The 27011-nt window shown below is 38.4% G+C and overlaps 1 protein-coding gene across 4 annotated transcripts in view; it reads right to left on the reverse strand.

Moving 5' to 3' along the window:
* Positions 1–4240: 4240 nt before the first annotated feature.
* Positions 4241–27011, reverse strand: part of PKIB (cAMP-dependent protein kinase inhibitor beta) — a 108523-nt gene continuing 85752 nt past the window's right edge. For all 4 annotated transcript variants that reach the window (XM_046004221.1, XM_046004220.1, XM_046004218.1 and 1 more), the window contains 2 exons: positions 11627–11803; positions 4241–6258 (listed from right to left, as the gene is read on the reverse strand). In XM_046004221.1, the coding sequence (XP_045860177.1) occupies positions 6191–6258; positions 11627–11795 (237 nt within the window). In that variant the 5' untranslated portion in view covers positions 11796–11803 and the 3' untranslated portion in view covers positions 4241–6190. The remainder of the gene's footprint in view (positions 6259–11626; positions 11804–27011) is intronic.

Consider the following 27011-nt stretch of genomic DNA (forward strand, 5'->3'; position numbering starts at 1 on the left):
ACCACCCACCCACCTCCCCTCCAAAACCCTGTTTGTTTCTCAGAGTCCACAGTCTCTTATGGTTCGTCTCTCCCTCTGATTTCCTCCAACTCACTTCTCCTCTCCTTCACCCAATGTCCTCCGTGTTATTCCTTGTGCTCCACAAGTAAGTGAAACCATATGATAATTGACTTTCTCTGCTTGTTAGGTCACAATTCATCAACCAAATTCAGATTTATTGACTGACATCTCCCTTCTCTTTTTCCATTGTTCTCTACAATCTTTATAATACCAAATAACGGAAATACTTTAAAAATAATTTTTTTTCACTAACAGAAATCCAATTTAGGTGAAAATTTTATTATAAACCTGGAGCATTTGGATGTCTAATATATCTAAACTGCCATGAGATCCTTCAAAGAGCTATCGAACTACATTCCATACACTCTAAGGTGAGGCAAGACTTTTTTTCTATTTCTCGCTCTGAGAATGGTTCCCCAAGGCCACCCAATCTATCCCCACCTGATGCTTCAGGGACTTCGCCCTCCGCTCAGCCAAACATTATTCAATCCCCAAATAGACAGATCTGTGTGGAACAAAGGCGATCATTTCATTTGCCTGTGTAGCCCTGCCTTTCAGATATTCATGATAGTTAATATTAAGATATTAAGATAGTTCCTGACGGATTATTTTTGGAAGTCCCACAGATTATCAGTGTGAGCTTTCCAGTCAGAGGCAGCCCCGGGACAAACATGAAGTGAGTTAGGTTTGAGGCACTTTTCAGTGCAGACTGTTTGCCCCTGCCTCATTTCCTGGATGCTACCTCCCACCCAAGAGAGGCATAAGCTCCTCACCAATTTCTGTGCCTCAGAGTCCGGCAGGTTAATATGTATTAAACGGCAGCTGCACTTGCCATATCTTTTCTGGAATAAGTTAAAATATAAATGAATGAATGAATAAATGCCAAACAAAATTCCTGTTGCTAAGACATAAATGTCTCATGATGGCTCATGTGCTATGCTACTTAGATACAACTTCTCTGTACTTTTTAGGAATCCTGAGTGGAATTCAGAACAACTTCATAAGACCGGCAGACGAGATGGTTTGAAGAGAGTGCCTTTTTGTGCCAGAGGGGCAGGGCACATCCTGGCTCTGAGACCCTCATCCCAGGTCACTGTTGCTACTTTCTTAATTGTGTGAATTCCCCAAAGGCACTTCCTGAAACAGTTTTCTTCATCTGTAAAATGGGTAACATTAGCGCCTTTTTGTATGATCATTATCTGAAGCTTTAGAGAATCTTCTAGGCTACTTAGTAAGCATCAAAGAATGGCTACATAATAATTATTATTATATAACATATATATTATTATCATTATTCCTGTTGGTATGTGCTCAATAAGAAATCTGTCCTAGAATTTTAACAGGGAGCAGCAACATCTTCCCAGCCCTTTGTTTGAGCCAATGCTTCCATTTTTAAATAGCTGCAGATTATCAATGTCCAGTAAGAATTATCATTAATAACTCTGGAAAAAATGGGATCCATTGTGATTAATCAATCCTGGTTTTAGCTAAAGAGGTGCTGCTCATGGAAAGAAAAGAGAACAAAGGAATAGGAGGAAAATGTACTTTGGCAAATAACATAGAAAAGAAGACATTCACCTTAATGTTCCTGCCACTCTTTATGCTCAGGAAATTAATAATAATTTTAATAACAGGTGTTCTATATATCAGGCACTTTCCTTAGCACCCTACTAGTGTTCACGCTTTTGATTTGCATAATTCACCATTTTACACACTGAAGAAATTGAAGCACAGAGACTAAAATAACAAAGTCATGACAGCAAATGGCAGAACTGTAATTTGAATTTGAGGTGTTGGATAAGGCAATAGGCTAGTGTGCTTTGGTAACTCTTCCTCCCCCCATCCCCATCACCATCATCTCCCCAAACTGGCCAAAGCCAACTGAACTGACAAAACTGAAGCTAACATACCATTTCCTTTTGCAAATAGGACACCGTGCTGTGTAGTCACTCACATTCTAAGACAGTTCCAACCTTTCCAGCCCAGAACACGGAAAGATCTCTTAGCACATGGAATAGAATTATTTTTGTTCTTGTTGTTCTGCTTTGTCCACCTTTATACTTCAAGTTTCCAACTAACCACTTTATAGCTTTATCATTCTCTCCTGTTCTGGTTTATCTGACAGTATTAATGAAGACTTTACAGCTATTGACTAAAGCAAGTGGGTTATAAATAGACAACGGCAAAAGCGGGCTTGGAGATTTTCTTTAGTGAGCCTCAGCTAGATAGTTTTGTTGACACTGTCTTGGGAAAAACAGCAAAGATTCTCCCAAGAGAACTTGATTTTTTCAAAAAGTTGGTATGCAAATTCAATTTTGCCTTTAAATTACAACAGAGCTCTCATTCTCCTTTGTCTGGAGTCCATCTTAGCAAATAATAATAATAAGAATAACTCTTTTCATTAGTAAATATTCAACAAGCCTGATACCTTCTGTAACACAAAATACTGACAAATATGTATGTAGTGAGACATGTATGTGTGCATTGTGATGAATAAGCGTTTTAGGATATACATTTGGAATGTGTGTCGTTACCAGCAATAGTGAGGAAGGACATGGCTTCATTTCTTGTCTTCTAATTCTAAATGAGAAATAAATGCCATATAATAGTATGACCCAAGAGTTGTTCATTTTTTTCCTTCTACATTTTCACGGAATAAGTTACTCATTTAAATACTCACAATTCTGTTTGGTTGCAGTAACTGTCATAAAACATTAGTGAGGTGACTCATTGTTAAAGGATAATACTCATCACCTGTCAGCAGCTCGTTAGTGTGTCTGAATTGGCATTAATGTGGTAATTACTATGAATCATCAATTTCCATTAGAGTGTCTTCTCCTAGCACCAAGAACTGGGATGTTTGTGAAATCACACAGGAAGGCACAAAATAGCCAAATTAACAAGTTCAGTTGCCCACTACCTCCACTACCAGAGAATAATGGTAAAGCATCTGGAATAAAAATGATGATGATGTTAGCCAGTATTTACTGAATAAATATTCTTTGGCTGGCATTCGCCAAGTGTCTTACATATATTATCTCATTTACTACTTTCACTCATCCTACAATGTATGTGCTATTCTTAATACCATTCTAGAGAGGATAAAGCTGAGACTTGGAAATGATGTATAAACTGCCCAAGATCACAGAGCTAGTGGGTAGCAGAGCTAGAATTCTAACTCAAGTAATTTGAATCCCAAATCCACATGCTTAGAGAACTCAATACCCAGAAACCAACTAATCCAACGTAAAAATAGGGAAAAGACATGTAGAGACATTTTTCCGAAGAAGACATACAGTTGGACAACAGACATGAAAAAATGCTCAGCATCACTCATCATCAGGGAAATACAAATCAAAACTACAATGAGATAGCAGCTCACACTGGTCAGAATGGCTAAAATCAACAATAAGAGAAACAACAGGTGTTGGTGAGGATGTCGAGAAAGGGGAACCCTCTTGCACTGTTGGTAGGAATGCAAGCTGGTGCAGCCCTATAGAAAACAGTGTGGAGGTTCCTCAAAGTTAAACATAGAACTACCCTATGATCCCGCAATTGCACCAGTAGATATTTACCCAACGAATACAAAAATACTAATTCAAAGGGATACATGCACCTCAATGTTTATAGCAGCATTATCTACAATAGCCACATTATGGAAATAGCCCAAGCGTCCATTGACTGATGATAGGAGATATGTATATATATATATGGTGGAATACATATATATATATATATATGGTGGAGTATTACTGAGCCATAACAAAGAATGAAATCTTGCCATTTGCAATGACAAGGACAGAGCTAGAGAGTATTAGAGTATTATGCTAAGCAAACTAAGTCAAAGAAAGACAAATACCATATTATTTCACTCATGTGAAACAAAACAAATGAGCAAAGGGAAAAAGAGAGAGAGAAGCAAACCAAGACACAGACTCTAAACTTCAGAGAATGAACTGATGTTACCAGAGGGGAGGTGGGTGGGGGATGGGTAATATAGGTCACGGGGATGAGGAGGCACTTGTTGTGATGAGCACAGGGTATTGCATGGATGTGTTGAATCACTATATTGTACACTGGAAACTAATACTACACTCTACGTTAACGAACCAGGATTTAAATAAAAACTTTAAAAAAAGAATGAGGCAGAAACAATAATTATTTCAGAAAGTGAGCCTTTATAAATGTAAGAAAACAGGGGAGCTATGAAGATTCAATTTGATGCTGGCCATCATGTTTTTATAAAGAATTCAATGTGTATAATTCCCTCACACAGATCAAGAAAAGAAATTATTGTATAAATACTAAACATTTGGACAATAGGAATTATCTAATAATTCATAGACAATGAAGTACTAATGCTTAATAAAAAAAAAAAATCCACGTGACGTGCTTAGCAGTTTATTCCAGGGTTTCTCAAGCTCAGCACTACCGACACGCATAGATAATTCTTTGCCAGGAGTGTCTAGCCCCAAGGATTGAATGATGCTTGGCCGCTTAGCACCATCTCTAGTCTCTGCCCACCAGATGGCAATAGCGCTTTCTCTCCATGGCCCCCACCCTGGTTGGGGCAGTCAAAAATGTCTCCAGATATTGCCAAATGTCCTTTATGAGGCCAAATTGTCACTGTCGCGCAAGTTATAAAGCATTGTCCTACTCTTTATACTGTTTGCATAATAGCATGTCATTCAATAACGCTCTGAAATACAGTTTTAATGGCTATAATACATTTTGTTGAATATTAATTTAGTACTACACTGAAGATATTAATTTAGATTTTTCTATTTAAAAATTGTATTTGAGAAAACAATTGGGTTCTTTAAAATCTACCCCTCTGGCATATGTAAGATATTAAGTTAGACTTTGTCAATGAAATAATATATAGGAGGTGAGTTTACTAATTTCCTCCTTTTAAATGTGTTGCCAATTTTCAGTTGCTATACGTGAGAAGATAAAATTAAGATTTGTATCGATAACAAGTTTCTTGAACAGTGAAGAGTTTATTTGATAACTATATACAGGCATGGCTTAAGTCAACAATCAAATAAAATGTAACAGCATGCATATATATCTGAAAATAAAAATAAATTCATTAGCCCATTTTTTAAAAATACAGAATTTTATTATTTCCTAAAATGTCTAATAAATCAAAATTTACTAAAACTTTGGTTTTATTTTTGTTCCAAAATATATGCTTAAATATATATTAAAAGCAGATATTTTGCTATTTCTACCTACAACATTCACTAAATATTTAGGTATTATGTTAGCTACTTTAGGAAAGATATAAAAATGAAGGTCTGCATTCCTGAAGAAATCATTTCAGAAACAAGTCACAATACACAAAAGCCCTAAGAATAAAAAAAAGACAGTATAAAGCAATTAGTAAAGTGTTTTGTATTGTATAATTAATAGTAAAGAAAAACATATGCACACACATACACCCGAGTTAAGGAAGATAGTGAAATTCATTTAATAGTTATGTTCCATATAAACAATTTGTCACAAATTTTGTGTTCTAAGAGTCCACATGAAAAATCACAGTATACATAGACTAGAAGCAAAGTGCATCAAACAAAAACATCCTAGAGATATTTAGGTTGTCCAGCTTCTGCAATTTTTCCAAATCCTTTCAGGGTTTGGGGGAAAATGCTGCATTTCTGGTTAAAAAACAAATACTCTCTATGTGTTTTTGACCATTATTCCTTCCTACCAAAAAAACCATAATGTCCTAGAAATTCCATAAAGTTTTAAATGAATGGTGTTTGTTTTATATTTACTAAGAAACAAGTCATAAAGATGGAATTAAAAATACGTCTGGCTAAGTAAATCCAAAAGAGAGCAGTGGATTTTGTTGGGTTTATAGATAATGATACGGATTTAAGTGACCATACTTTCTTAGCCTTTTCCTTGGGTGCAATTTGGAAGTAATATGCTTTTTAATAACCTACAGTGGACATCATGGTTGCATTCCAAGTGAGTAGCATCACAACAAAACTGTCTAATACACACATGTTGCTTAGGGCTACAATGTTACCATAGTTACTACCAGATCAAATATCTCAGGAATGCAGAGCCACTAAGTCTTTCAATGTACAGAAATTCAGTACTTTTGATAGTTTTTGAGCCTTCATTTTTCTTCTTTCTTCGGCGTTTCCAATTGCCTTTGTGTTGTTTCTTCATTTTTCTTTTGTACATCTAAAAAAATAAATAATCTCATTCACTTATAGAATATAGTGAAATATATTTCATATTATACTGCAATGAAACAAGTGGGATATCCTTATATACCCCTTAATCATTTTCTCCTTGATTCAGACACACTTTCCCCTCAATCTAGATATGGGCACTACATGAAGAAAAGAAATATGCATCGTTTGGGGAATCTACATTCTCCTAGTTACCTTTCTCTCCGACTCTCCAGAAGCATTACATGCCAAACAGTCTCCTGAGGTATTATTACAATCTCCATTTATAGACTGGCCCATCAAAGCACAGGCAGGTTAAGTGACTTGCTCCAAGTCACAGGGCTAGTAAGCACAGAGACACAATTTGGACCTTGCCAAGTGGTTCCATACCCCACCCCCTTAATGATCTCCCCATAGTGTATCACACTCTCTCCCACTTCCTCACACTTTCTAACTCCATTGCTCTTAGGACATGATCTGACTTTCTACTTCACAGGGATAAAAATATCATTCAGGTTTATCATCAGATAAAAGCTCCCTCGACTTTCTGCCAACAAACCTTTAAAACCCATCGTCTGTACTTATTCCTACTACCCTTCCTCCTATTACAATGGAAAAGGCGATCCTCGGGACCAGCTACACAATGTATGGGAGCTCTGTGCAAAGTGGAAATGCAGCATCTCTTGTTCAAAAAACATGGACAAACCACTTCAAGACAGGAAGAGTAGAGCATGACACCAAGTGCAAATCTCCTCTGAGCCCAGGGCCCTGTGCAGCCTGTGCAACCGCACTCACCCACACCTGTGGAGCCGGTCCTGGTGCTGCTCAGACATTCCAGGTCTATTCCTTCGTGATCAGGGATCCTATCTGTCTCTGCCTCATCAGGAAGCTGACTCTAACAATCATCCCCGCCTGCCTTTCACCTGACTTTCCCTTTCTCCCGACTCCTCATTTCCTCAAGTCACTACCAACCTCACACTAACAAAGGCCTTCTTTCAACCACAATTCTTCCACAGACTCTCTTGCCTTTTATGCTTTAAAATGTATCATCTTTTGCTGTCTCTGTTTTAAACGGAAACGATTAAGTTTGTACTGCTTCTCCAAAAGTGCTTACTAAAATCATCACTGGCATCTCTGAAGTTTTAATCTGATGGACTCTACTCAGTTCTTCAACTTTCACTCAGGAAATACGTGTGAAGCGTGTATTATGTACCAAGCAGTGGGGCGGGGGGGGGGGATTCCAGCTCTCAGGAGACATCTAATGAGGGATATGAGGAACAAACAGAACAGGTAAAATGTGTGGTGTATGAGGTGTCCTGAGTGCTATGGAGGAAATTAAAGAATAGGAATTGTCAAGAAGTCTTGGGGCCTGGAGGTTACGGTTATACGTAGGATTGTCTGGGGAGAAAGGGCATGTGAGTGAAGACCTGAGAAGGGGAGGGGTGAGCGACACCAGTAGCAGGGAGAGTGCTCATCCCGGCAGAGGGAACAGCAACGTCAAAGGCATCAGTGTGCAGGAAGGAACTGCAAGTGGAACAGAAGGGAGAAAAAGGACTGGAAGATGGAGTCAGAGAGGTACCAAGAGACCTCATATTTTAGGTGAAAAATGGCAGCTGTCTGGACAAATGTTAAAGTAGAGCCAACAATTTTTGCAGACAGATTAGATATAAAGTTGAGAGAAAGAGGGGAGACAAGGATAATTCCAAGGTTTTGGCTCTAGCCCCTGGACGCGTCAAACTCCCATTCACCCAGATGGAGAAGAGGCAAGAAGAGCAGGTGTCAGGGAGAATATCTGGAGTTCTCCTTCCTACTCATGAAGTTGGAGATTCCTGTTAGATAGCCAAGCAGAGAGGCCAAGTAGGCAGATAGACTTATGAGTGTGAAGTCTGAGGAACTTCTTGGTAGAGATAACAAATCTATGAGTAATCAGGAAGATGATATTATCCCGGTGAAATCAAATGATATCTCAAGAGGAGGGAATGCTGATAGAGAAGAGGTCAAAGATTGAGTTCTGGTACCATCTAATTCACTCAGAGATAGCGGACATAAAGAAACAACAGGAGAGAGAAGAACAGTCAGTGAAGCAGGAAGAAATCCTGGAGAGGGGAGGGTCCAGGAAGCCAAAGGAAGAGGGTGTGATCCACCAAGATACAACTGCCAGGAGATCATGCAGGGTGGAGACTAAGAACTGATCACTGAGGGGCGCCTGGGTGGCTCAGTGGTTTAAGCCGCTGCCTTCGGCTCAGGTCATGATCTCAGGGTCCTGGGATCGAGTCCCGCATCGGGCTCTCTGCTCGGCGGGGAGCCTGCTTCCCTCTCACTCTCTCTGCCTGCCTCTCTGCCTACTTGTGATCTCTCTCTGTCAAATAAATAAAAATAAATAAAAATCTTAAAAAAAAAAAAAAAAAAAAAGAACTGATCACTGATTGCATCCGAGACAATGTCATTTGTGATCCTGAAATTGAAGGGTGGTGTGGTGAGGATCAGAGAGAGAGGGAGAGACAAAGGATTTGGAGGCGTGTCCACTCTAAGAGCTTTTTACCAGCTGCTCCTTCTGCCAAGACCACGCTTACTGCTGATCGTCATGTGCCTGCTGCTCCCTTCAGTTGTGATTCAAAACACACCTTTTTCATTCAGGTTTCAGTTAGGGCTGGCCTAATTTCTCAGTCTAAAGCCACACTGTAACTCTACACCCAAATCCTACTTAATTCTCTGATAGAACATATCACTGTTGACATATATTTACTTGTTGATAATTTTACTGTCCCACTGGAAATCTTGACATCAAGACTTTGTCTGGTTTACCACTACACAGTTTTTAGAATGGTGCTTAGCGCCTGTTGGGCACTAAACTGAATGATGGATCAAATGAATAGTGACAGAGGGTGTTAAGAGACCCTTGTCATGTGCACGTGAATGTTTATAGCAGCAATGTCCACAATAGCCAAACTACGGAAAGAGCCTAGATGTCCATCAACAAATGAATGGATAAAGAAGATGTGGTATGTGTGTGTATATATATATATATATATATATATACACACACACACACCCACACACATACAATGAAATACTATGCAGCCATCAAAAGAAATGAAATCTTGCCATTTGCGACAACATGGATGGAACTAGAGGGTATTATGCTGAGCGAAATAAGTCAATCAGAGAAAGACAATCATCACATGATCTCCCTGATATGAGGAATTTGAGAGGCAGGGCAGGCTGTCGTGGGGGGTTAGGGAAGGAAAAAATGAAACAGGATGGGATCGGGAGGGAGATAAACCATAAGAGACTCTTAATCTTACAAAACAAACTGAGGGTTGCGGGTTGGGGGGTGGTCATAGGGATAGGGTGGCTGGAGGATGGACATTGGGGAGGGTATGTGTTATGGTGAGTGCTGTGAAGGGTGTAAGACTGATGACTCACAGACCTGTACCCCTGGGGCAAAGAATACATTATATGATAACAAAAATAATTTTTTTAAAAAGGCCCTTTGTGACATTTACAGCTGTCACCCTCTGTCACTTCTTGCCGATATGTTATCAGGCATCATTGTCCTCCCCATCATGGTTATTAATTTGTAAGAGATAGATTAAGGCAAATTATGAATGAGACAAATTTTACGTAGGTTAATTTCAAGCAGGATACAGGATCTGTGAGATCCTATAGTTCTTCCCACCTAAAAATACTTATCAAAAAAACAACACCAAAAACCAAAGAAGACAGATATGATGGAAACCAGCTAATAACCACATAGTAATCCACCTAATAATCCCTTTTCCCTTCCCTCTAAGGGTATGTGATCTCACTTGGAACAATCCTTTTTTCTTCTTTTGCTAGTAACTTCCTTGCCCCACTCTTTTTCCATTTGTACAGCCCCTCAGGGTTCCCCTCTGCTTGCTAGATAGAATGCTGCCCGATTCATGAATCCCTTTATAAAGCCAATTAGGTCTTCAAATTTACTTAGTTGAATTTTTGTTCTTTAACATATAAAAATAGTAACAACATTCTTTCAGATAACGGTCTCTTTAGTGGCCAAAATAAAATGGTGAAGACTACCAACTCTCCCACCGCACATTTTTTTTCTCTTTCATTTAACGAGGTAATGTCAAGAATCAGGTTTTGTGTGTGTGTCCGGGAAATGGACACTTAAATTAGGCCTGTCGTACTAAGAGGTAACTTAGCTTCTCTGCCTCTCTAGTTGAGGATGGCCCTTCAACAGCAACATCACATTCTGATAACCACATTCCATTTTCAGACTTAAAAGGCCAAAACCACTACACCCATTTTTTATTTATTTTCTTTCTTTCCCTTTTCTCATCTGATAATAGTTTGTATGGACATAGGCACTTTTTTTGCTCTTACGTGCAGGGTCTCATATGAGAAAGGCAATGATCTCTGGGAACACATGAGGTGTCCCTGGCCAAACAAAGACATCCGAATTTCCTAGGGATCAAAGGAAGAACAGCTGTAACTTTACCAGGTAATAAACAATGTCCTGAGGCAGAGGACCAAGAGCCTTATTCTGGCACCTGCATGGATAGAGTGGCGTGCGGCAGCTGCTGGCCTCTCTTGCCTCCTTGTCAGCGGGAAAAAATTTCTACCCATGCTAAAGCCCACCTTGGACTAAATGGGGCACAAGGCCCAGGTATCTTGGTAATGACTTGGAACTGAAATTTTCTTTAACCTCCATGAATGTTTTCTGACTAAAAAGGCTTCTTTAAAACTCTATTGAACTTATCTTTATGTTTATTTCCAGAAGACTGGACTCTGGACGCTAGATGAACTGTACATAAGCAATGGGGAGACAAACCCAAGTTTTCCTCCATTGGTTTGACAACTCCCCTTTGTCCTTAATTCAACTTTTTTCACTGAAGAATGGTTATGTTTTATACAAATACTTGCCTTAAAGATCTCATCTTTAACTGATGATAAACTTCTTCTTAGATCTGAGACACAGAAGGGCTTATAGAATACTATAGCAAAACACAAGCTTCCAGAGCGGTTTGCTAAGGGGATGACAGGAGGGAAACTATTTTATTTCGGAGCGTTTCTCGATGAATTTTTAAGTTTATTGAGGGAAGGGATTATATTTGTTCACATTTTATCCCCGATTTCCAGCACTATGCGTGACTAGACACGCCCAACAAATACATACATGTTCGGCTTGCACATACGCATCGGGAGAGAAAAAGATAAAACTGTTCACTTTCAAAAAGCCTAAAAAATGACACTTAGCCTGCAACAAAAACCGAGAGATCTTAGTGAACACGTAAGAAAAAAAGAGCACTTATAACCAGTTATAAGAGAGGCTGCTCCAGAGGCAAGGATGGACTGAGAAGAGAGGGCTGCGGCTTCGGAGGGAACTTGTGCATTACCTTCTTTCACGGACAGGGCCTCCAGTTTGAGGGGCAGCTCTGAGGACCCGCCCATCCCAGCTGAGCCCTGGATGTCCGGCACGGCATTCCGGCGGCCACTCCTGGCGGAAGAGGCAAAATTGTTGACCACAGACTCCACATCAGTCATTTCGGATGAATCTGTCCTCATAGCAGCATCTGCAAATAGAAGGTAACATGAAGAAGAGGATGAGCCTGTTGGGAGGTAAACGTTCACAGTGGTGGTGAAAGGCATGGCCAGACCGAAACCACGACGGGTGTGCGAATCGAGTCGTTGCTCGCACCTTGCATCTATGTCTGCTGTCGCGGTCCTGAAGCCTCGGTTCGCACATTTGCACAGTCGCTGCCTAGACCCGGGCATGCACAGTGTGAACCAGCTCGCTATAAATAACCCCTGAGCCCAGTAAGCCACTTGGATGCTTTAGGGGGCAGTGATCTCTTGCCTTTTGTTCTATTTTTCTGTGGATGGATCAGCCTAACCAGGGCTTGGAAGGAAATGAAAACTGACTTGTTCGGCCACTCCTGTAGAGAGCCTGCCTGCCAGGATTTGTTTGTGGTGCTTGTTCAGGCTGAAACCAAATCACTATAATTTGCAGGGCCCCAACAAAACACACTCAGCTTCTAATCTTTAGAAATAAGAAATTCAACTTCATCTCAAAGGCGTTGTGTCCCAGTGACAGCTGAGTATTTTGGTCTGCTGGATTCTCAGAGCTAATTTTCAACAGCCTCGTGTTTGTATTTAGGAGAGTAGAACCTGTATCGCCTTTTCTCACCTTTGAGTGGACCTGGTAATTACTAGTGCTCTCCGAAGCATCCTTTACCTTTCTAGTAATTGCTCTATGAAAGAAGTCTTAGGAAATCATTTACAGTGCAGGGAGGCAGGGAGGCAGCAGACACTGTTTATTCTAAAACTAACCCTCTTTCATAGATTGTTTTCTAATGAATCTTCCCTAAGAAGTCAACGCTGAGTGGTATCACAAAAGCAGCAGCAGCAGGGGCAAGCATCTATGGAGAACCTATGAAGCCCCAGGCTGTCCGCCCGGACCTGAGAGTACAAAGGGACACTAGACGCTCCGTTTTTAGGGGACTTGTGCCCTCAAAGAGGAGAAAGAAGGTATACATGCGAGGACAGATACCATCATGCCACAGAATATGCTGAGTATCAACCAAGGGATGGAGTCAATCACTTAGGGTGCTTGAGGGCAGAAATAGGTTAAGTCTTGACTACACAGAGCAAACCAAGCTTTTCACCGTTGCTGGAAGGGAACCCTTTCCAACTGCTTAACTCTGATTCAGGAAATGCTAAAAATAAAGTGAAATAGTCACAAAACTCGGTGCATTTCATATTAGAATCACAACTCCTTTGGTTCCACGGACCCAAGAAACACACGCTGAGCTTAGCGTGGGCCTCGGGAGTCCAGGAGTATGCAGGGCTCCTTCCCCAAAGAGGCGCATTTTTGCAGGAACCGTGGAAAATTTGAGAACACGGCTACATTTTCAGACACAACTTTGGAACCAATTAGACTTCTCTCTGTTTAGTATTTGCCAACTGTCTGGCATTGACAGACAGCACAGAGCAATGTAAAGAGCACTGGACTGTCAGTCAAAAAGAACTTCATGCCATTACAGGCTTACAGGTGATACTAATTCATTTAATTTCTCTGAGTCACAGTTCCTTTCTGTGTAATGGGTGTAAAAATATTAGCCTGATTCACAGTATTCTTGTGAAGAACTAATAAGATAAAACATACTGAAATTCCTCGTAAGTCTAAAACCATGTTTGTTTATTGGTATCATCATTCACATTGCAAAGTTTTATTTACTCCACTGCCATTCTATGTATCCCTTTAATCCTACCAAGAAACATCTTCATAGTGGAAGGCCACTTAAGTCTCCTAAGAGGAAAACTAGTTCGTTCAATTCAACATGGACATTTTTCTATCTATTATCTCATTTTGAACCTCCTAATAATCCTATGAGGGAGTAAGAAATAACCCTCCCTACATGGATATGGAGCCCAGAGCTCAGAGAGGTTAAATGATTACCTGGGAGTTGCACAGCTGCTACTACAGCACGCAAGCAAGCACCTCCGGTTTCACGTCACTGCTAAAGCACGATGACATGGATTACCACAAAATTATCTTTCCAAATCCCTGTGATAGGTATAGACAGACACAGAATAATAGCTACTTTTGATTCTGTCCTTCATTACTTTTTAAATAGGGAAAATTATGTCTATGCGTATGTATGTACGTGTGTGGGTTCGTGAGGGAGAGGGGGAGGGAGAGATTCCCTATCTCTTCACAGGTATTCCTTTCTGGCTTAAATGTCTAGTTATCTATAATACAGGAATGTCAGTTATAGAGCTCTTCTCCATAGTTCGTGAGAGGTGCCTGACACCAAGTTTGGAAAGAGACCCCATTTACAGGCTTCCAGTGTGTCCTCAGCCCGTTAACAGCACATCAGGAGCCACGGCCATGATCAAATGTTTATTTCTGTGGCGCACCTTCCTGCGTCACATCAATAAGTTAACTATGCTAAGACTCGAGGACCAGTTCTATGAATACTTTGATGACTACTGACCTGAGAGTCTAAAATCTTAAAGTTGAAGATAACAAAACATATAAAGATATTAAGATATGCTATTTAGAATACTTAAATGCTATATATTTTACATTAAATGAAGTGAGGAAACTTCTTTAGTAAGATGGTCTGTGTTAAAGAAGTATTGAATTAGAATTTGTATATCAAAAGGGAACATCCAAAAGGTGGCCTGTAGAGTAGGCCGTTAACATGGAAGAAGAAATTCTGGTCTCCACGTTTATTTCAAGGCTTCTTGGCTATTGGATGCTATTTTAGAAGTTTTTGTTTTTACCTTTACATTATTACTTCAGACATGGTCTTTCTAAATGACTCCTTTTTTGTCTATTAGTGTCAGAAAATAAGATCATCATAAAACTCTCTAAAAGTTTGTCAAAGTTATATTTGTTAACTACCATTTTAAGATCAGAAACAGAATTGGATGTGCAGGGAGGCCAAGCCATGAGAGCCTGCTTTACCCCGGAGCTTTACTTTGTCATTTCAAAGCTCTCCCTCTTCCCAGGACCGTCTTCCTTTCAGAGCCTGCCACTGACACCAGGGCTGAGTGACCAGGATGCCAGGCTCCTCCACAAAACAGCAGTTCACCCAGCCCAGCCCTCCAGGGCTGTGGGGAGAGGGAGATGTCTGCTGTGAAAAGTCAACTCATCTTCCTAACAGAACGTGTCCATGACTTAGAGATCACTGCGTGGAGGGAACTCTGGAACCCACAGGGTCATTCTCAAATGGACTCTTCTGATTTCTCTGGCAAGGAGATTTACTGTAGCATTGGAAATAATCTAAAAGTCTGTGAGGGAAGAATGGTTGAATAAACTATGTTATATTAGCTACAAAGAATGTGTTAAGTTTAGTTAGATCTACCTACAGATCTACCTACAGAGATGTGTCCATGACACAATGCAAAATGAAGCAAATTTTAAAAGTAACACAGTGTGGAGGAGGGGAAGTAATGAATGCAATATGATCTCAACTTTGTAAAAAGAATAAAAACCCTAGTTGAAAATGTAAGAGAGAGCAAGAAGAATGTTAACCATTTGTTGGTACTTCCTTACATATGTTAACTTGTAATAATAAGCATATATTATTGTAACTTAATAGTACTGAAATACAGTCACCTGACAAAATTAAGAACACACAGATATTCTAGCAGAGAAAGTCTCTAAAAGTAACACTTTGACAATTTAACTGAAAATAGTGTATCTGTAAGTTTCTTCCTGTAACAGAGAGTCATCTTACCTGCCTGTCATTATTGTCCTATGCAACATTGATTACATATGTCTAATTTTTTTAGAGGGATGATTATATACATTGTAAAAGAAGATTTCAAAATGGAGCAAGCAAGCCTAGTTAAGAGAGTCTCCTTTTAAAATAGGGTTGTTAGGAGGCCATAAGAGGAGAGAAATTTATGCACACCCTCAACAGAGAAACTATGAAATTTATCTTAAAATTTTATTTATTTATTTGACAGAGAGAGTATGAGAGCACAAGTGGGCAGAGCACCAGGAGGGAGAGGGAGAAGCAGACTCCCCACTGGGCAGGGAGCCCCATGCAAGGCTCTATCCCCCAGTACCCTGGGATCACAACCTGAGCCAAAGGCAGTCACTTAACCAACTGAGCCACCCAGGTGCCCAAACTTTCTGAGCTTTTAAGCCAGCTGCAAGCCCTCAGCCTAGACTTAACTTCCTCCTCACCATGGCAACTGGATCACCCCTGGTGCTTCACTTCTAAAGGAGCCAATTCGGTTTAACAAGTGTCAGTCCTTCATTTGCATACACAACCAATCCCAGTTAATTTTTCAATTCCTCTTTTGCAAAGAGGACCTAAATGAAAGCTACACTCCTATCCTTCCATATTTACATCTCTGCTCCCCCCCCCCCCCCCGGTCTTCGTTGGAACACAATTTAGGTGTCTACCTGAATTTGTTTTTCCCAAATTGCAATTCTAATTACCCAAATAAATGTCTGTTTGCTTTAATTTTCAGTGAATCCTTTCTTGGTCAACGTTATAGGGAGAGAAAACTGCTCTCCTCAAATGCTTTGTAACATAACCCATAGAAAGATGAGGAAATAGTACTAATAAATAAACACAGAAGAGAGATTAACTTCCAAGTTCTTCTAATTTTCTGGGCTTGAAAAGCTAATTATGTTTATGTTTGCGCACTAAGGCAGCTGACTCACTAACAACTCTTCCTCTTTTTCTTCTACAGAATTAGTAGGGAATCTGGACGAGTTCTGCTTTGTCAACTGTGGATGATTACAAGAGTGGAAACCATTTGGACATTTGGAGATTTCACAGAAGTCCTTGCATGCCCCTAGCAAGGTGATGTAATTTTCATCTCTTTCATCTCTTTTGGAAATACACAATTTTCAAGGTGCCTGAACAAAAGCCCATTACTCAGTCATATAGACACATACGCCAGCATCTGCAGCTCTGTCATATCGAAAATGCAACATCAGCATGAAGAGGACAAACATGTTCCAGCTAAATGAAGCACTGGAAGAATACAAATCTATAAGACATGTGTACTTATATATACACATGTAGGTATGCATGTGTATTTGTGTATATAAAAGTCACTGGTAGGCTCCCAGTGAGCTAAGAAAGGAGTGAGTTAGTAGGTTAAAAGTATAAACAGGAACTAAAGTTTTTGCAGCTTCTTTCTCTCCTAGCTGAGATGTTCCAGCCTCAGAGCTCACACTCACTCTCTTCTCAAGTTCCCTGAAGCGGAGACTGCAAGGAGCTGGTTACCTTTTCTCTAATCTCTGGATCGGTATCACTCACTTCACCTCCTACAGTGAAACTCATTCTGCATGTAGGACTTGAAATAAACTTCTTACCCGTTAATCAGTTCCCTGGAGGTATGAGTCAGGCTCTCTGAAAAAAACACTTAAAGTAACAATGAAGAACATATATTTTGGAAAATCAGTGCTTTTCCTGGTCATAAGAAAGAGAGGATGAGATAGCGCGAGACACAGACTGGTCTCTGTTGATGTCTCTCTCTTTTTCCAGGTTTCAGCACCTTAATACCTCATGCTCTATTTCTTCAGTTCTCTGCTTACAGCTCTTATTTTGCAAGATTTTCTGTTCTGGAGTATGAAAACTTCTTCCAAACAAGGTCAGAGAAACGTAGTAATTGCCTCTTAATGTGCACCAACAAAAACGGATAATTATTTATTCATCCAGTCGACATTTATCAAGCTCCTGCTAAATTATTAAGTGCCAGGCCCTGTGCTAGGCCCACAAGCTCAAAGAGGAACCCACAGTCTGGTGAGATCAAACACATTCTAATCTTTTCAGTCGCTTTCCTGACCTCAACTCCTGTTAAGTAAAAGTATCCACCTCTAAAAATGGGAATCCTAACACATCTACTCACCTAAGTAAGTACTAAGACCATTTTAGGCTAAACAGAGCTAACATGAAACATATACCTGTATAAAAATGATTTTTTTTTTTAACTTAGAGACCTTCCTTTTTTTTTTTTTTTTTTTGGTAATTCCTCCACATAGGGAGTTTCTGTGCCTCAAGTACATGCAAAGGAAATTCAACTTCTTGTCTGTTGACACACATATTATTTTTCATGCTTAGATTTTTTTCTGATAATGATTTCAACATAAATGAATGATTAAACCCTTCAATATACATTTGTAGGCACATGAAAGCTATTTCTACCACGCAGAATTTTTGGACAATCGAAACCTATAGAATTCTAAATATAAAGGCAAATTGACTTTCTTAAAATCTTCCAGATAAAGTAATTCACATATTTGAATACCCTTCTGACACAATTAACATTGTTATGCTAAGATAGGGTCACTTAGAATAATAATGTGGACTGATGTGGATAAAGATAAGAACTTCAATCTCCTTGAGTGTAAGGGTCCACATTTAACTGGTCATCCTACTTTTTCATTTCCTGCTAGAAAAAATTACTGGAAACACACCCTCCATCAAGGATTATAGGGAGTTCGCTTGCCACAGGCCTCCCAGTACCCCTTGCAGCTTCCCCAATTCCATGTAAATGGTATAGACCCAAACACTTGAATGATTTACCATAATGCAGCCAGTTTGTGTCAAAGTCTTTTCTAAGTCCAGACAGTCCTCTTTCTGCCATTATCATGACTCCCCCTGCTCCTCTCCAAAACAGATTTCCCTAATTATCAGTACATTATCTTGGGTAGCACATCTGTGCATGTGGGTGTTATGCGTGGTGGGTGGTATCCAGGACACACAGTGATATTTTCAGTTCTCCTTCAGATGAACGTCATTCTAAATGGTTGTAAGTTGTAGCAGAGCATCCCTCCTATCTTACGTCTGACGTAGTTTTAGCCCTTTACTTCCCACCTTTTTATTTCTATCTTTCTGAGTGATCAGAATTGAGATGGCTTAGCTTGACTTAGAACAAACCATTCTCATTTTTTCCCCCACTTTACCTCACACCCTGCCTGTACTCCTTCATTCTCATGTATTTCTCACATTCTCCTTTCCATTCAAGGGACACAAATATCATTGTTTTCTTATTTTATTAAGGTACTGCAGGCTACTAAAGAAAGTACTTGTATTCGACTCAGAACGTACTTATTTAACACCAATTGTGTGCAAAGCACTCTGCTGCTTGCCAGTAAGGATCTCCCTTGCCTCAGCTGGAGACCTAGACAGGCCACAAGCCAGGCAGCTCTGGGACGTGCACAGGGGAGGGAGTGCTTACTTCCGAAAGAGAAGATGGGACAGAACTGCAGAGTGGGGGGTCCCAGAGAAAGAGCGAGCAAATTCCAGCAAGAGACTGCTCTCAGATCATCCACTTCTCATCTTCGCCTTTTCCGACCGTTTTCGGACACAAAATGTTCTTAGATTTCAAAAAAGGCACAAAGATTTTCCAAGCTCACAAAAGCCCAAGAACTGAATTTGCACTACTGCGAAAATGAAATAATTTTGAGGATCCTATGGTTTGAGTGCACCATTCCCATGTTAGAGTGAACACAATCTGTCCGTGCAGGGGAGTTCAAAGGAAGTTCTAAAAAGTCAGTTCCTTTTTTAGTGAGACGGTGGTTTTAAAATGTCAAGCGACTTTTGATGACATCAAGAGGAAGGAGGAAAAGGGAAGTTAATCTGACCAACGTGGTCATGGTAGAAATGCCTTTGTATCTCTCTACGTAGTACATGGGCTGACACATAGTTATCTAATAAATTCAATAAATACTGAATTAATAGCCGATATCTATAAATTTGGGGCAGGCAAACATAGCTAGTGATCGTGCCTTTAATTATTAATATTCTCAATAAAGACTGAAAGTTCAGTTAATCAAATATTAAAATGAATTTTATGACATTACCAGTAAAGTAGCTTTGGGGGCAGGATGTAGCCTAGTGGCAAATACAATGCTTTGCCTGTGTGGGTACCATCAACTGTCACATGCAGAGCAGAAGTTAATGCAAAAACTCTTCTGGAATCACCCTCACCCAAGGCATCTGAATAGTTACACTCTTCAGACATCCGGTCTCTGGAAGGGATTCAGAAACATTAAACTGAACAAACTGCCCTACCAAAGTTGGTTAGACACAATTGTATCAGCTTTCCCTCGTACAAATATGCAGTCCTCTAACACTTTATTTTTTTTAAGATTTTACTTATTTATTTGACACAGAGAGAGAGAGAGATTACAAGCAGGCAGAGAGGCAGACAGAGAGAGAGAGAGAAGCAGGCTCCCCGCTGAGCAGGGAGCCTGATTTGGGGCTCCATCCCAGGACCCTGAGATCATGATCTGAGCCAAAGGCAGAGGCTTAACCCACTGAGCCACCCAGGGGCCCCAGTCCTCTAACACTTTAAATAGCCCAGATCCTATACTTTTAACTCATTCAACAAATTCTCTTTTACCATTTTCATTCTCAACAAAAGGAGAAATAGAGCTTTTCATCCTCTGGGCTTATTTTCTTTGCCTGATATTATTATTGAGAGTGGTACATCTATGACAAAAAATAGTTCCATAATTTTTCTTCAGTGTGAAGGTCATCTGAAGGAATAGCTTAAGCTTGGACAATTTATTATTTTTTTAAAGATTATATTTATTTATTTGACAGAGAGAGAGAAAGAGAGCACAAGCAGGCAGAGCGGCAGGCAAGAGGGAGGAGGAGAGGCAGGCTCTCCACAGAGCAGGGAGTCCTACGTAGGGCCAGATCCCAGGACCCTGGGCAGACGTTTAACCAGCGAAGCCACCCATGCACCCCAAGCTTGGACACTTTAAACTGTATGCTTTTATTTCAGAAAATTTTTATAACTTATATATGCTTATCTGTCTTCAAAAGGAAAAATGCAGTGATACAAGAGAACTAATTTTACTGACGTATACAAATTTATATATATATTTATATGTGTGTGTGTGCGTGTGTGCCATATTCATCAAAACCATTCCTTTAGGAAGCTACACATGTATTCCACCTCCTAAAATATTTTTGTGATTTCATCAGTGTAACCCACTTTATACTCTTATATAATATAATGGAAGAATAATGCTACATTTAAAATATAACATTATATTTTATAGTAAACCGTTTTAGTTAAAAACTATCCCAACTGATCACCCATTTTTTTGTACTGAAATGACTTCAGGATTTTTTCAAAGCTTCCTTAAGTAATTTAGATTTGCATATACTCCAAAGAATTCTATTTCGAGATTTCAAAGCAGAGGTTTGAGAAATGACAGCATTACTGGACTACCTTAATATACCCTTGGAATGACTGCCCTTAAATTAGTCCTCATATTTATTAAGCAGTCCAAATGGCACAATGGAAATTTTGGTCACCTCCAAGTGAGCATGTAGTGGAATCTTGCATTGCCTTCTAATAAACTTGCAACTTTCAATAAGACATTTAACTTCTCTGTTAATTAAGTTTCCACATTTATCAAAAGTAGAATTAATATTACCTATTTTACTACCTTGGAACCCAACAAACTAATGGATATAAATGTGCTCAGTTAACGACCACACAAATGAAATTTGTTTAGAAATCGATCATATTAATTCATAGGCACTATAATAGATTATCATTGTAAACATTGATTATCCTGTTAAAGGAGGCTTTTCCTTTGGCTCGAGAAACAGCCTCTGACATTGTAAGTTATAAAGACAAGAAAAGATTAACGCAGAGATATATCCAGAAATTTGGTGTTTAGGTGGGGAAAAGAGCATAAAAAATTACATTCTGCGCCCCCCCCCCCCACCAAGCCCCTCCAAGTTGGCTACCTTTCTGCAGTATCTGTTCTAGATAAGCCACCTGTCACAGAAGACCAAATCTCCCTTACACCATTCATCATGGTTTCTCCCTAAGGGTGAACATTTTGTGTAATTCCAGCAACAAACCATGTTTGAGTGTTTCATTACTAGTTAAGATGTGATTGGAATTCTCAATTTCTTCATGACACCTGAAAAACAATTCTTAATCTGAGGAATAACGTAACGACACTATATGGTGAGGAAAGAAGAATCACAAAATTCGTGAGACAATTCTGCTTTCTCAGTAAGGCTCCTCAGCCCTTTTGAAACAGTGTCTTCTCCCTGTTGCTCCTAACCTCCCTTAACTTGCTCTACTTTCCCTTGGCACTTAGTAACTTTAACGCATATTATAACTTGCTATGATTGCACTGCTGTCTACTATCTCACTCTACTACAATGTAAGCTCCATAAAGGCACAGGTTTCTGTAGGCACAGGTTTTGTAAGCCTAGCTTTTTACAGGTTTTTTACTAATGTACCCACAGCACTAAGTCATGCCTGTCATTCACTCAGTAGGTACTCTGATACAGAGTTTGTTTACTGAATTAAACAATTATCCTTCCTTGTCTCTCTTTCAAAAGGGATTATTTTCTTTTTGCATATGAAAATAATATATGCTCATTGTTAGGGAAAATGATAATTTTTCTGGAAGGAAAAAAAGGAAGTTGCCTTTTACCCATTATCCAATGACAGCACTATTATAATTCTGGAGCATATCCTCCCAGAATTTTTTCAGCATTCACATACAGAGATGTACCAAATATGATACATGTCTGTATTTTGAAGTTAGAATATATTTATTTAATATCGATTTTTCATATCTTCTATAAATCATTTGATCATATCTCTTAAAAATATAATTGTTTTCAGGCAAACACAATTCTGAATTTTTAAAGTTTGAAAAAAGAAAATTTTCTAGAAAGCCAACATTCCAGAGCATATACTAACTATTTAAAACAGAGCCACAAGCTCAAACATGAAAAACATGACTGAGGACTGAAATCATTCACAAACCTTTCCTTAATTAAATTGGATAAAGTTGATTTATAGGTAAGATGCTTTTTTAAATGTAAACAACTTAAAAAGTTCCAGTAATGTCTTTTTCTCCTATTTCATCAAAGTAAAAAAAAAAAAAAAAAATTCTTTGGGATGTCTTTTAGTCCCTTTTTGAATACATTTCATTTTCATTTCTTTTTTTCTTCTTCCAACTGAGAAAAATGAGGAAATGATTGGGCCTTTTCAAGCTCTGATTTGTCTCCTAAGTTCTTTTCAGTATTTTATTTTTCTTTGCAGAAGAAGAAATCATTTTAGTGTTTCATCAAGCAAAAAATTCAATCAAAGTCACAGTAGCAAAAATTTTTAAGCTGTTCTGAGGATTTTCTGGGTCATATAGGCAAAAAAAAATTCCCAACCAAATAGCGAATAACTTCAGAAAGAAAAGTTATATCATTGAAATATTTTTGTTCATCAAATTATATATATTGATGTTTGTCTACAATTAAGTTAATAGAAGTGAAATTATTTATATGGATGCATCTAACGTTTTACAAAAGCCTTTTGAAAAAATAATACATTCTGTTACTATGTTTCAATATTATATAAGTTCATAAGAAAAAAATGAATCTTCATGAAAAATGGTATCTAAAATATATTCAATAGGTATAATAAAAAAGTTCAAAGCCAGTATATACAATAATTCTCAAAACAGTTGCACAGAAAAACATGGAAATATCCAAAATTTTAACAGTAGTTGTTTGTGAGTGGTGTCATTATACATGATTTCTAGTCTCTTGCTTAACTTTGTGTTTTCTATATTTCTTATGATGAAGATTTTCATTATGTGAAAAAAGGCATAAGCATGTGTTCAGCACACACCATTTTAAATCACTTTAGTGAGATACAGTGCATGTGATTCTTTACCATGGGTTGATCAATACTATCTTCGTTTTAAAGGTAAGAAAACTGAGGATCATAAAAATGAAATGATTTGGCTAAGGAACAGAGCTAGCGAGTGACAGAGGCAAGACCAGAACCCATTCCATCTGACACCTCATACACTGCTCCTTCTATTACATCTCACCAAATATTTGTTGAACAGAGACTCAGCCTTCATTCAGCCAACTGTTATTGAGCATCCTTCATTCAGTGCAAGATACTAGGACTTCGATCATCAGATATAAAGATTCATTACAAATATTAGATATTAAGATAAAATGGCATTCTTCAAGGATAAACAGCATAATAGAATAAAATAGAGATTCCAAAAATAGACACATATACCTATGGGTCCTTGATTGCTGAAAAAAGCAAAGCTAGTGATGTGGTGGTCACTGAACCATTGCTGGTGATCTTGGAGGATGCACAGAGAGGAAACACCAGAAAACTAGATACTGACATTGATGGGAAGATTGTTCATCATGGAAAAAACAGATGGGGCTTATCATAATTTGTGACAAAATTCTAGGATTATTAAATAAGTGACTTCAAGTTATGGTGTCTTCCCTTGAATTTTGTATTTAAATATTGCCATACAGATAAGTTGAAAGAACAGTGTGTAACCTCCATTTGATTTCAAGAATTGTTAACAGCTATATTTACTCTCTCTCTGTAAACATACACACAATTTTTCTCAGTCATTTGAAAGGAAGCTTCTGATATAACACTCACATCAAATATTTCAGCATGTATTTAAGAACTACTGTCTTCTTTATATCCATATTACCACTGTATTCACTGTATTTCCATGACATTTTTTTTATATACATTGCAATTCTGAGATAATTCCCCCTTTCCCTTAAAGTATAGCTTTTAGAAATTCCTTTGGGGAAACCAATGGTTTCTATGTCTGAAAAGATCTATTTTATCCTCATCTTCATACACTAGGTTGAAGTTACCTTCTCCAGGCACTTCACAATAGTAACATAATTTATTCCATTTTTGTTGTTAAGAAGTTGTTGAATACGATAATTTTATGTGGCAACTTGGCTCAGCCATAGGGTTCCTAGTGTTTGTTCAAACAATATTCTGGGTATGTTAATTCCAGGGTGTTTCTGGAATTAACATTTAGGTCAACGGACTGAGTAAAGAAGATTGCCTTCTCCAATGTGGATGGTCATCGTCCAATCCACTGAATTCCTCGATATAATAAAAGACTAAATAAGGAAGAATTTTCTCTCTCTGCCTATCTCAGGCCCCAGCTAGGGCATCAATCTCTCTGATGTCTTTACACTTAGCCTGAAACTTAAACCATCACTCTTCAGCTTCTCAGGGCCTCAGACGTGGAAGGGAACTATACCATTGTCTCTCCTGGGTGTCTAGATTGGGTCTGACCACAGACCTTGGAATTTATCAATCTCCATAATAGCATGAGCCAATTCTTTATAATAAATATATACCTGATTGGTTCTGTTTTTCTAGAGAACCCTGACTAATACACTGATGGCATAACTGATATACCATTTTGGTAGTTTGTGGAGTCTATTTTTCTGGCTTATTTTGAGGATTTATCTCTTTGGTGTCCTGCAATGTCATACAAGGTGCCTAAGAACCTTTTTTTTTTTTTTTTTTTTTTATCCTTCTTAAGATTTGTTAGTATTCCTGAATTTAAGACTTTCATCAATTCTGGAAAATTCTCAGTTGGTATTTATTTGAATACCACTTTAATCCTTTCTTATTTCCTTGGGAATTCCAATTAGACACATGAGATAGACAGTCTATTAACCATGTCTCTCAACCTTTCATAGTTTCCCTTTCTTTCGTTTCTCTGTGCTATATTCTGCATAATGTCTTCCAACCTATCTTCCCATTCACTAGTTATCACTTCATCTATGTCTAATCTGCCACATAAACTACACATCAAGTTTTAATCTATATTTTCCATTTATAGACAATCTGTTTTGCTCTTTTTCAAGTCTGCCTCACTGTATATTTTGTTCTTTATTCACACATAATTTAAATACCCTCATTTATCTTTTCAAATGTATTGTCTATTTTTAAAAATTTTTATGAATAATCCTAATATCTGAATTCTTTATACTGTGATTATGTTGTATAATCGGTAAACTGTATAATCTAAACTTTAATTATGTTGTAGAATCTATAAACTGTATAATCCATCTCATTGTGGCTTATTTCCTTGCATGTTTTATGATTTATGGTTGTAAACTTACATTTTTAAAAAACTTTTTCCTTGAAATTACCTGAGACCCTAATTAAAGTGTTTTCCTTTATACAGGCTCTGAACTTGCCTCTACTGGGGTCTGGGAGCACTACCAAATTGGTTAGCCTTAAATTCTCAGCATGAAATTTTTCACACTACAAAGTTGCAAACCTGCAACCCCTTGTAATAAGTGATCAGGAGAATTTTCCCTCCTTTTCCACACAAGTCAAGGACAAGACTGGCAAGTATCCATACTAGTTTCCTTTGAAGGTTAGCGTTTTGCCATATTGTCGCTGGACTGACTATGTCACTCTTCAATAGTCTAAGCCTTATACTAGGGACTCAATTTGATTTCCCAACTTGAGTGGTTCTTAAGTTTCTTTCCTTGTTCCTAGAGCATGGCTTTTGAAACCAGAAATTGTGAATTATGGGGAACTCAGGGAACTGAGTACACCATTCACATGCCTCTAGATTTGTGATTTTTCATTGTTCTGGGATTATGACAAATAATCTTGTCAACATGAGCATCCATTTTAAAAAAATTTGAAAAGGGGGCACCTGTGTGGCTCAGTCAGTTAGGCGTCTAATTCTTGATTTTTGTTCAGTCATGATCTCAGGGTCCTAAGCAAAAGCCCTGCATAGGGATCCATGATGGGCATGGAGTTTGCTTAAGATTCTCTCTCTCCCTCTCCCACTTCCCTCCCCCAAGCATGTGTGCATTCTCTAAATAAATACATAAATAAGTAAAATCTAAAAAATTTTTAAAAAATATATCCTACATTGTAGAGCATTGTGTATTAGGGCTTTCTAAAGGACATTAAATTTTCCATTATTTTATAAAAGGGAGTTCTAGTTAAGTTTCAATATATTTTTAAATAATGCTCACTGTCTTGTTTGATGGTATAGTGGTGGAGACAAAGGGGTTTTATTTTATTTTTATATTCTAAGTGATCTCTATATCCAACATGGGGCTCAAACTTATAACCCTATGATCAAGAGTTGGATTCTCTACCAACTGTACCAGCCAGGTGTTCCTCAGTAATTTTTTTATCCAAGTAATAGCAAGATACTCATTTTATTCAGTCAAAAAACAGATGTGCAATGATATAAATGCATTATTCTTTAACAGAACTGATTTTAATTCACAGATCCCTTCAGAGAAGAAAACAGTCTTGCGATTTCAAGTGTAATCATTCATTTCTACATTAAAATTTATCTCTCTGGGGTAAATTTCCAACCAATTCACAATCATACACAGAATTCATTTCTCCATGTGGTATAAAGCCTAAAATTAAGGCTCAATATTATATGCTGCCTTGACATATGGTAAAATTGGGAGGGCT

Source organism: Meles meles, chromosome 5 (genome assembly GCF_922984935.1).
Source record: "Meles meles chromosome 5, mMelMel3.1 paternal haplotype, whole genome shotgun sequence".
Classification (NCBI taxonomy): domain Eukaryota; kingdom Metazoa; phylum Chordata; class Mammalia; order Carnivora; family Mustelidae; genus Meles; species Meles meles.